The 10,089-nt window shown below is 68.6% G+C and overlaps 1 protein-coding gene across 1 annotated transcript; it reads right to left on the bottom strand.

Annotated features, from left to right (window-relative positions):
• Positions 1-1,445: 1,445 nt before the first annotated feature.
• On the bottom strand, positions 1,446-8,238 carry PLEKHG3 (pleckstrin homology and RhoGEF domain containing G3). Its single transcript, XM_026047183.1, has 16 exons — positions 7,572-8,238; positions 7,352-7,452; positions 7,092-7,161; positions 6,933-6,979; positions 6,678-6,828; positions 6,248-6,382; positions 5,983-6,165; positions 5,678-5,770; positions 5,501-5,587; positions 5,345-5,378; positions 5,159-5,266; positions 4,675-4,749; positions 4,384-4,422; positions 4,195-4,202; positions 3,672-3,770; positions 1,446-3,586 (listed from the first exon to the last, which is right to left on the bottom strand). Exons 1-16 carry the CDS (start codon positions 7,965-7,967, stop codon positions 1,502-1,504), a joined length of 3,711 nt encoding a protein of 1,236 aa, XP_025902968.1. The 5' UTR covers positions 7,968-8,238; the 3' UTR covers positions 1,446-1,501.
• Between the last annotated feature and the right edge of the window lie 1,851 nt (positions 8,239-10,089).

Here is a 10,089-nt window from a genome sequence, read left to right as displayed (position 1 = left end):
CTGCCCCTGCCCCTCATCACCGCTGTGGAGCCTGGCCTGGCCAAGAAGGACAAAGARAAACGGTTCAGCTTCTTCCCCAAGAAAAAGTAGCCGCGTGGGGGAGCCGCCCCCGCCACCCTTCTCCCCCAGTCCCGTGCACTAACACCCACCCAGCCTCCAGGCCACAGGTGCCCAGGAGGTGGCACCGAGCTGGGGTGAGCGCAGCACAGCCTCTGAGCCCGAGGGGCTGCTTGCTTCCACATGTGTGTCTATGTGCACCTTGGTGCAGGTCAGTGCAAGCCCATTATGTGTGTATATGGATGTTGTGCGTGGAGGGAGGTGCATGTACATGCACCTGCCTGCGCGCRCAGCCCTCCGTGTGCATGCACCTCGGTGCCGATGCACGTGGGTGCATGCCCGCCCTGCACGTGAGCACACACACATGCTGCTGCGTGCGCAGGTGCGTGCACCCCTGGGTTGGATATGCCTCTGTGTGCGTGGACATGGACATGCTCCTAGGGATGGGCACATGCCTATGTGTAGGTGAATGTGCCCCAGTGTGCACATGTATATGTGGGCACATGTCCATGTATATGTACAGCTGGGCGCCCACATGTATGTGAATATATGATGGCATGCCCAACCTATGCACACCTTGGTGCACACACCTGCACATGTGCCAAGACCTACCTGTATGCACACGTACGTATAGGTATAGCCCAGTGTGTACGTGTGCATACAGGCTCCTATGGGCACACAGCTGTGTGTGCATGTCCGTGCGATGTACCTGTATGTGCCCCTCCAGGCACGCTGACCTGCCTGCAGCCGTACCCCTCCGTGCACGGCTGTGCCCACCCCTCCGCGTGCACGCTTGCGTGCATGCCCCAGCGCTGTACGTGGGCACCACCGGTGCGCATCGGCACCCGCGCCTGCCCCTGCCCCGTGCGCTGCCCTGCACGCGCACCCCGCCACGTCTACGCCAAGCACGAGTGGGCGGGCGCGTTGCCCGCATGGGCACCCACGCGCATGCACCCACCTCCCCCCTCCCGCACGCCCTGGGGCTCCCCATCCCTCTCATCCCCCTTTGGAAGCCATAAGCCCCCCGGCTGGTGTGCGCTTGGAGGGAGACGGCTGCCCCGCGCTGGCACCCTGGGCACCAACCAAAGAGCTTCGGCCTGCGCGGGCCTGGCTACGGCTCCTGCGGGGCTGGCACCACTCGGCACAGCCCCTCGCCCTCGCCACAGCCCGGCCCCGCACCCTGCAAGCGCCCCTCCGAAAAGCGCTTGGGAACCCAGACAGTAACTTTTGGTTCGTTTCTGTTTTTCTAATAAAGAGGTTAAAGCAAAGCCCTCGCCGGTGCCGAGTGCCAACCATGGCCGGCTGCCCCGACGCAGTCCCAGCCTGGGGCTTGTGGCGCTGACGCCGGCGTGGGCATGGTCGGGTGCCGCGCACCTCTGTCCAGGGCCACCGTGGAGCCGCCCAACAGCTCACGCCGGCTGCTGTCCCCCTGGTGCCCGTGCGCCTAGCTGGCCCCGTGGAGCGTCTGAAACTTCTCCCGCAGGTTCCTGACGAGGCCGGGCCGGGCAGCGTCTGGGGGCTCCCAGGGCCGCGGAGGCTCGGCCTGGCGCCGTCGGTACTCCTCGGAGGCCTGGTAGGCCTTGCAGCGCTCCACCACCGCCTTGAGGCAGATCTTCTCCCGCGTAGTGGGCGAGCGGATCTGCACGTAGCTCTCGGCATCGGGCACCGCCTCGGCACCCGCGGCCACCCGTTCCAGCACGATGACGCGCTGGCCAGGGCCCAGGGCGGACTGCGCCGTGACGCTGAGCCCTCCATCGCTGTGGTTGCGCTGGTGCTTGGCGGCACCACCGTCAGCACCTGCCTCGGCGCTCCGGCTGCGGCCATTGGCAGGCACCGCTTTGGCCGTCGCTCGCCCGCTCCGTCCCACCGCCGCCGCCACCTGCTCAGGTGCCGAGCGGCTGCGGTTGACGGGTGGCGGGCGCCGCGGGCCAGCGCTCTCGCAGGCCGCGTACTTGGAGCGCAGCTCGCGCACATCAGGCCAGGCAAAGGGCTCGGAAGCGCTGGGGCTGGGCAGGCTGCAGGTGGCCAGGCTGCCTGGCGAGGGCAGGTGGGGGCTGCCACCAGGCGGACTGCCTGGGACACCCCGCGGTGACCTGTCCCACGGCGAGGCGGCTGCCGAGAGCGACGCCAGTGGCCGCTGCTCCTGGATCACCACCTGCTCGTAGCTGGGCAGTGCCAGGCTGCGTTTCGGTGGGCCTAGGAGAGCAGCGCAGCCAGGTGAGGGCGGTGACCGAGGGGAGGGGATGTCCCGTGGCCACCAGCCCATGTACCCAACGCGCTTGGCTTTGCCGCACCCCCTCCGCATCCCACCTGTGCCCGCGGCTGGGGGCTGCGGCTGCTCCTGGGCTGCGGCCGCCCTCACCCGCATGTCCTCCTGCAGCTGGGCCAGGCCCCGCGGGCCCCCGGCGCGGCGGCTCTTGATGCGCAGGCTGTACTGGCGTGCCAGCTGGTACACCTTGGTGCCAGGCCGCTCGGCCGCCTCGCCGGCGGCGCCCAGCTGCAGCAGGCGCGGGTGTGGGGCTGGCGGCTCCACGGCACCCAGCTCCTGCGGGCAGCTCGCGGGCCAAGGGCTCTCGGTGGCAGCACCCACGTCGTCCTCCTCGAGGATGAGCAGCGGCTCATGCGGCTCCAGCCCGTTCTCCTTTAGTGGCCTCTCTGCCTCCTGCCACTCTGCGGAGGTCGGGCAGAAATCCTCCCCCGGCAGCAGCTCGACCACCTCCGGCTGAGCTAAGGGCGCGGTCGTGGGGCTGGTGGACAGCACCCAGACGGCGGTGCGGGTGCCCCCATCGCGCTCGGGTGGCGCCCGGGGCAAGCTGTTGAGGCGGAACACGGAGTTCCGTACCAGGCCCTTGGGGATGTAGGAGAGGCTCTCGCGGCGCTTGATGCTGAAGCTGGCATCCTGGTGCTCGGCGTGGTCGTAGTAGTTCTTGATCTTGTCGAGCAGCAAGCGGTCCTGCGTGGAGAGCAGTGACCCCTTCCGGGCACAGGCTGGCAGGTCAGGCGAGGTGGCAGCGCTGGCCAGAGCCCCAGGGTCTCCCTCGTTGCCACCGGGGAGCACGGTGCTGCTCTGCGCCTCCGTGGCACTGCCCTCGAGGCTGAGCACGCTGCTGCTGCGGCTGCTGCTGCGGCTGTGGCTGGGCTGACGTGGAGTCGTGGCACCCAGTGAGGCCCGGCCCTCCTCGGCCACCATGCTGCTGCGGCGGGAGAAGCTGCTGCTGAAGCGCTCYGCGATCACGCTGGCCTGGTCCAGCACGGAGGGCGGGAGGATGCTGGTGGCAGCGCGCAGGGCCCGCTCCTCCTCCTCTTCCTCCTCCTCCTCGCTGCTCAGGGTCCGCAGGTCCTCTGCTGTCTCCGACACAGCCCCATCCGAGCACGGCTCCAGATCCACCTGGCCCTGCTCGTGCCAGCCTGGGAGCGTCGCCTCCGGGCTGCCCACGGACTCCACATCCGATGAAGAGGGCTCTTCAGGGCGCTGAGCCACCACTACAGGCACCCCCAGCACCTCGCCGTGCTCCTCGTCACCGCTGGCCTGCAGAGGGGCAGCCAGTGGGTGCCGGGCCCCACAGTGCCCACGCGCCTCTCACACAGGCACTGCGGTGCAGGGCTGCACTCACCTCCTGGCCACCGCTGGCAGCATCCACACCACGGCGCTTCTCGCAGCTCCCTGGGCCGCAGCTGCTCGGCCTCTTGAAGGCTTTGAGCCCTTCGAGCACCTGAGGGTAATAGCAAAATGCGGGGTGTTAGGGGCCAGGGGGTGCACCATGGGGCGGGAGCCAAGCACCTTCAGGCAGGTGGGTGGGAGAAGCTACCTGCTCCTCCTGGGCACCCACAGGCACAGCCTCAGCAGCAGGCAGCTCCTCCTTGCTGAAAGCCTCCTCCTCCTCCTCCTCTTCTTCCTCCACGACTCCCTGAGCCGTAGCCCAGGGCCTGGGGAGCTGGGGGGGCTCCCCAGGTGGCAGGAGGGCTCCCTCGCTGCCTGCATGCTGCTCGGGTAGAGGCGAGGGTCAGGTTCAGGCTCACTGCAGCAGGGCCAGGCTGGGGGCACAGCCCCACCGCGTGCCCGGCCCGCGGATGCTGAGGACGCCGCAACAAGGCACCCCGGGCCGCCCCTGAGCTCATCCCATGCCCCAACCTTACCTGGAGACCTGCTGGCCACGCAGGGAAGAGACAAGAGCAGAGATTAGCAGAGGTTGCACCGCCCCAGAAGCGCCCCTGGCTCGTGAACCAGCTCTTAGCTGGGCTGCGGGGCTGGATTGTCCCATTGCGCAGGGTCCCTTGGGCCCTCCCTGCCCGTGACATGCCCACCAGGTGCGCGGAGCTGCCCACCTGGCTCCCCCAGCTGCTGTAGGATCTGCTTGGCCGGCTCTGCGGGGAGAAGGGGGTGTCAGCCCAGCCGCAGTGGGGACTACGGGACCACCACACCACCCCCAGCCCTGCAAAGCACCATTGCCCAGGCACCAAACCCCCCACCTAGGAAGGCCCCTTAGGCCCAGCCTTGCCCTGCCACCCTTCTTAAGGAAGCCACCGGGCCCAGCCCATCCCACCAGGGCCTCTGGGCACATGCGGATGCTGCCCCTGCCCTCCCATGGCCGCCACCTGCCCCAGGCACGTTCGCACCCGACTGCCTGCGCCCATCGTGCCCCTGCAGTCCATCTGGCAGAGTCTCCGCGCGGTCCCGGTGCTCAAAGGGCTCTGAGGGCGGGAGAGAAACCCATTAGACCGGGCAGGGAACATGCGCCTTCCCCACGGATCCAGCTGCCCAGACGGGGCTGACGATCGGGAGCCGTGCCCCATGCCGTCCACCTTCCCACCCAGGGCACCGGTGTCCCCTCAGCACGGAGACCCTCCTGGTATGGGCTTGGGGACAGCAGCCACCCTTTGGTGCCTGGCCCGTGGTGTCCGGGCCCGGGAAAGGGCTCTTGGTTGCTGTCAGTGTGGCAGCTGCTGGACTTTGACCCGGCGACACTTGCAGGGGAGGGACAAGCGGCGAGAAGGGAGAGGGACAGCAGGGAAGTCGTGCTCTGCCCTGCCAGGCTCTGTGCTGGGGACGGGTGCGGGCAGTGGCCACAGCCCCTCGGTGCCGCCCAGCCGCAGCTCTCACCCGACTGCCGGCGGCGCTGGTGCGGCGCCGCGCACGGCTCCTCCAGTGGCTGGCACGACCAGCTCTTCTTCAGCCGCTCGGGGCTGCAGCGGGGCAGGCGTGGTGGGTCTGTGGGGCACACAGGGTGACAATGAGCACGGCAGCTGCGTGGGCAGCAAGGGGCACAGCGGCACCAACAGCACTTACGGAACAAGTCCATGTCCAGGATGGCCTCCTTGGCCTAGCAAGGGGGAGGCAAGGAGAGAGGTCGGTGGACGAAGGCCAGGGTCACCCTGCCCATGGCTATGCCCGGGAGGGAGAACCCACGCAGGCCTCGTCACCGGGAGCCCAGCACATCCTCACCTTTTGGGGAATGATGGCGTGGTGGTTCTCCAGGATGAGCCGCTTGATGTGGTGGGTCCACATGCGCTTCTCTTCTGCGCTCTTGGCCTATGGGGCAGGGTGGGCCATGGGGCAGCGCAGCAGGGCCTGGCAGGTGCCAGTGACCCCCTCCCCGGCTCCCATTGGGGCCTGGCCTACCTGCAGGCTGTACTGCTGCTTGATGTGCTTGTAGTGAGCCACACTGAAGCACAGCGAGTCCCTCGTGCTCTCGATCAGCATCAGAGAGGAGCACTGCGGGGAGGCACCATCAGCCCCACACGTGACCACCCCACAGCTGCCCCCTCCACCCTTGCACCGAGACCTCCCCATGCCTGGCAGCACCAGCAGGACTCAGGGACGGGCTCATGATCCCCACAGGCAGCCGCAGTCGGACGCAAGGCTACAGTAGGTGCCAGGTCCCAGCCTCTGCAGCCCCGTGGGTCCCATCAGCGTGCAGCACCCACCGGGATGTGGTTCTTGTAGATGTAGTGATCCCCGCGCCGCTTGGTGATGAGCAGAGCCTTGTCAAAGAGGAAGAAGGCCCGCTCATTGCGAACCCGGTGCACCCGGAAGGTGCCCTCCATCACCAGCTCCCCGTAGGTAGTCAGGTCTGGCCCTTTCCAGTTCAGTAGCAGCGACTGGATCTCCTAGAGGACCCCAAGCGATGAACCCACTGGCGATCCGCAGGCAGAGCCCCCCGCAGGGACCTTAGGGTGCCCCGACGTGCACCTGCTGGCGGATGGCGTGTTCGTGCTTGCGCTTCATGTCGTTGATGTACCAGGCTACACAGGTCATGGTGTCGATGGCCTCCACCACCACCTCGTAGTCGTCCCCTGACTTGTGTTCGAAGTGCTTAGCGATCTCCTGCATGAAGGAGGTGCTGATGGCCGTGCCCAATGCCGGGATAATGCAGGGGAAACATATGGTGCCCGAAACGCGCTGGCGAATACAGTGTGCCCCAATTGCACCAGGTGCTCCAATGGTGAGGAGCACAACATGGGGGAATGTGTCGTGCCAAGCACCCAAGCCACCCGGGGAACATGGCACCCCACGGTCACAGCCGCACTGCGGGCTCAGACTGTGCCGAGGGGATTTGCTCGGCCCTTAGCAGGTGCCCACGCTGCCAGGAGCGCCCGTGTCACCCCACGTGCCCACTGACCTGGAGCAGCAGGTGGTATTTGAGGATCCTCTGGACGGGCTTGAGCAGGTAGGCGCCGAGGGGCAATGCGTGCCGCATCTGCTCCTGGCACTCTCGGAAGAACYTGGCCTGCTGCTTGTTCCTCATGCACTCGGTCAGAGCCGCCACCGAACTGCCGGGGGACAGACGGACATGTGCTCAGCCTCGGCCCAGCCAAGGACACCGGGCCTGGAGCCGGTGCCAGCCCTGCCCGCTCACGTGCCCACGCACACTCACTTGGGGTAGTTGTTGCAGTACTGGGTGTAAATATCAAACTCCTGGCTCTGCGGAAATGGGGAGAGCGAGGTGAGAGCCTGGCCCTGCCCACAGGGCCGCCCCGCTCACCCTGCCTGCCAGGTGCCCACGCTGCAAGCCCGGGGGATGCCTACAGCTTACCCGCGTCACGAAGCAGACGGCCACAGCGACGGGGTCGTGGTCGCAGCTATCCAGGCTTTGCAGCAGGTTGCTGTCAGAGAGAGCAGGGTGTTAACAGAGTGAAGAGTGTAGCAGTGCCAGGTGCCGCGGCACRGCATGCCCCTTGCCCAGCGCCAAGGAGCCACCCCGTGGTGCTTCGCTGCAGGAGCTCCCGTGTCAAGGTCACAGTCGAGTGGCGGCACTGGCCACCATGGCACACACAGGCCCCAGGGGCTGTTCACCTGCTCAGCTCGTAGATGTCCTCAATGTTCCCGAAGAGCGCGCTGACCTGCTCCGGCCGCAGCAACGGCTCCTCCGCGTCAATGATCTTGCCCAGGTAGCCCTGCCGAGCACCCATGGTGGCAGGTGACCCCCATGGGAGCTCCCCGCGCCACCCTACCCGCTGCAGCCGCTCAGAGGCCCCGCGGGCGCTGCGTGCCAGGCTCCGGCCGAGCCGCTCACCTCCACGATGCTGCGCAGATCCCGTGTGTACGTGCGCTCCGACTCCACGATCTCCAGCACCACGCGCTCCACGTAGCTGGGCTCGGGGCTGGCGGTTCGGGCCGCAAAGGGCGAGAAGGGACGTGCCCCACGGGGTCCCGGCCAGCCCACCGGTGATGCATTGTTGTTGCTATTGTGCAGCCCACTGCCCCACAGCTCGGTGCCATTCCCAGGCAGCTCCTCGCCCACTCCCTCCATGGCACAGCTCCTGTCCAGCAAGGGACTCAGAGTGGGGCGCTGCAGGCAGGCAGGCACTGGCATGCCGGCATCTCCGGGCACCAGTGGGGCCCGGGACGAGTCTGCAGGGAGAGGCTGTGAGGTCAATGAGATACAGAGCCCGGCACGGCTCTCAGTCATGGGCAGATGTTTGGGGGATGAAGAGGATCCGCGMATCCCCAGGTGGCCCAGGCAAGGCAAGCAGTCCCCAGGGTTGACGTGATAGGTGGATACCCCTCCTGAGGACCATCACCCTTAGGGCTGACCTCTTGGGCACACACATGACCATCCAATGCTCCCGCTTGACCTCACAACAGGAGTCCCCACATCTTTACAGGGTTGACCTGATAGCCAGAGACACAATCCAGACACCCCAGGCCCTATAGGTTGACCTGATGGGCACACACCACTCAGCCCCCTGCCATGGGACCCTGCAGCAAGCTGGGCTCCAAGTTCGCCACCCCAGACACAGGGACATGGCCCTGCAGACCACTCGGCCCATCAGGTCCCTCACGCCCAGCCACAAGGCTGCACCACCAGCAAAGAGATCTCAGTTGCCCATGGAGCACCGGCGGCTGCCCACACTGCCCCAGGGTGCTACGGGGCCTGACAACACGAGGCCTCCCCGCTTTGCCCCCCCATGCCCACCCTGGACATGTGGGGCTGCCTCCCTCTTACTCCAGAGSCAGGAGTGGAGCCCGAAGGAACATGAGGCTGGAGGGCACAGGTGCCGCCAGGAAGAGCCCTCCGCCTCACGTCACCTCGCGCCTCCACCTGGCGGCACCCCCTGTGCCCACGCCCTGCGTCACCGCCGCACCCTGGGCCACCTTCTCGCTCGCTCTGTGACGGCCCAGCTGGCGCTTCCGGCTGCACCGCGCCGGGCAGGGCACCCGGCTGGAGCCCAGAGCTGCCCACTGCCCGTTACATCCCGTCCCATCCCGCGGGGCACTCCAGGTGCTGCAAGTGCCCCTGGGGCCGGAGTCCTGTGCAGCCCAGGATGGCGGCACACGGAGCGCGGGAGCAAGCAAGGATTTGCCGCGACGCTTTCCGGGAACGGGGCCATACGGAGGGGCGGCCACAGCCGTCYGCGCTTCCGGAGCGGGAGCCGGAGTGGCCGGCAGCGGGGGCTCCCACGGCAGTGCTCGCACCCGGTCCCGCCAAGGGGGCGTCGAGCCCGTGTTCCTCTCCAGCCCCGAGGGCACAGAGCRGCCGACCGGTCGGGCCGGTTCCCGACGGCTCCTCCCCGGCGCGGGCCCGCCGGGAAAACAGCGCCGGGGGCAGGAGACGGCGGCCGCGCGCGCCCGGCCCCGTTGGGACGCGCCGGGGGGGGGGGCTGGCGGCTCCCGGGCGGCCTAATCCGCTCAACGCGCCGGCCCGGGGATTAGGGAGCCGGGCCCACGTCACAAGCTGGGGGCCGCCCCCCCGTGCGCCCTGCAGCCCCCACGGAGGGGCCGTTATCCTCTTACCCCCAGCAGCAGTAGCGCAGCGGCGAGGCCGCGGCCTCCGCACCGCTCCCTCGGGTACGGGATCAGCCCCGTCCTCAACCCCGCCACGACGAGCCCCAAGGTGGCGGGCGCGGGGCCGGCGGGGGGGCGGGTCGGGCCCGTCGCAGCCCCCGGCCGAGGGACAGTCGCCGGAGCCATATATGGGAAGGCGCTTTACCGTTTCCAGGCGTTTTGGATGCCAGCGGCAGGGAGGGGACCGCCAGTGGCAGCGGCCACAGCGCCCKCGGGGCTCGCCAGGACGCGAGGTCCCCGGCACCGCGGGTCGCGGCCGGCACCACGACGGGCCCCAGGGCTGCACGGGGACAGGCGGGACATGCGTTGCCCACGGACAGAGCCGCGCGTGGGGGGCGGCGGGGGGTCCGTCCCTGCAGCCGCGCGGGGGGCACCACGGGCAGCGCCGTCGCGGCACAGGTGGCGGCTGCCCCGCGTGCGACACAAGGACGGGAGGACGGAGCGACCCGCGGTGCGGGGGCTGCCAAAGCCTCTTAGCGCCCGGAGCCGGGGGGGGACAGATCGGGGTCCCGGTGCCGCCCTTCGACCGCTCCCTCGCGGGCCGCCGCATCGCCCGGCCCTGCGTGGGTATGAGGGGGCGGCGCCGCCCATCGAGGGGGCGCGTCGATCGCTGCACCCCCCCCGCCCGCACCCCGGGCCGGGTTTGCACACCCCCGTGCCCCCAAAAGCAGCCCCGGCGCCGCGAGCCCCTCAGCTCTGGCCCGCGCCGGTGGGACCCGCCAGGCGACGCGGGCCGCGACCCCCGG

The sequence above is a fragment of the Nothoprocta perdicaria genome, unplaced genomic scaffold (genome assembly GCF_003342845.1).
Source record: "Nothoprocta perdicaria isolate Ctin4 unplaced genomic scaffold, notPer1 scaffold_481, whole genome shotgun sequence".
Taxonomy (NCBI): Eukaryota; Metazoa; Chordata; class Aves; order Tinamiformes; family Tinamidae; genus Nothoprocta; species Nothoprocta perdicaria.
The sequence above is the reverse complement of the archived record's forward strand: the minus strand, read 5'-3'. Positions and strand labels throughout refer to the sequence as shown.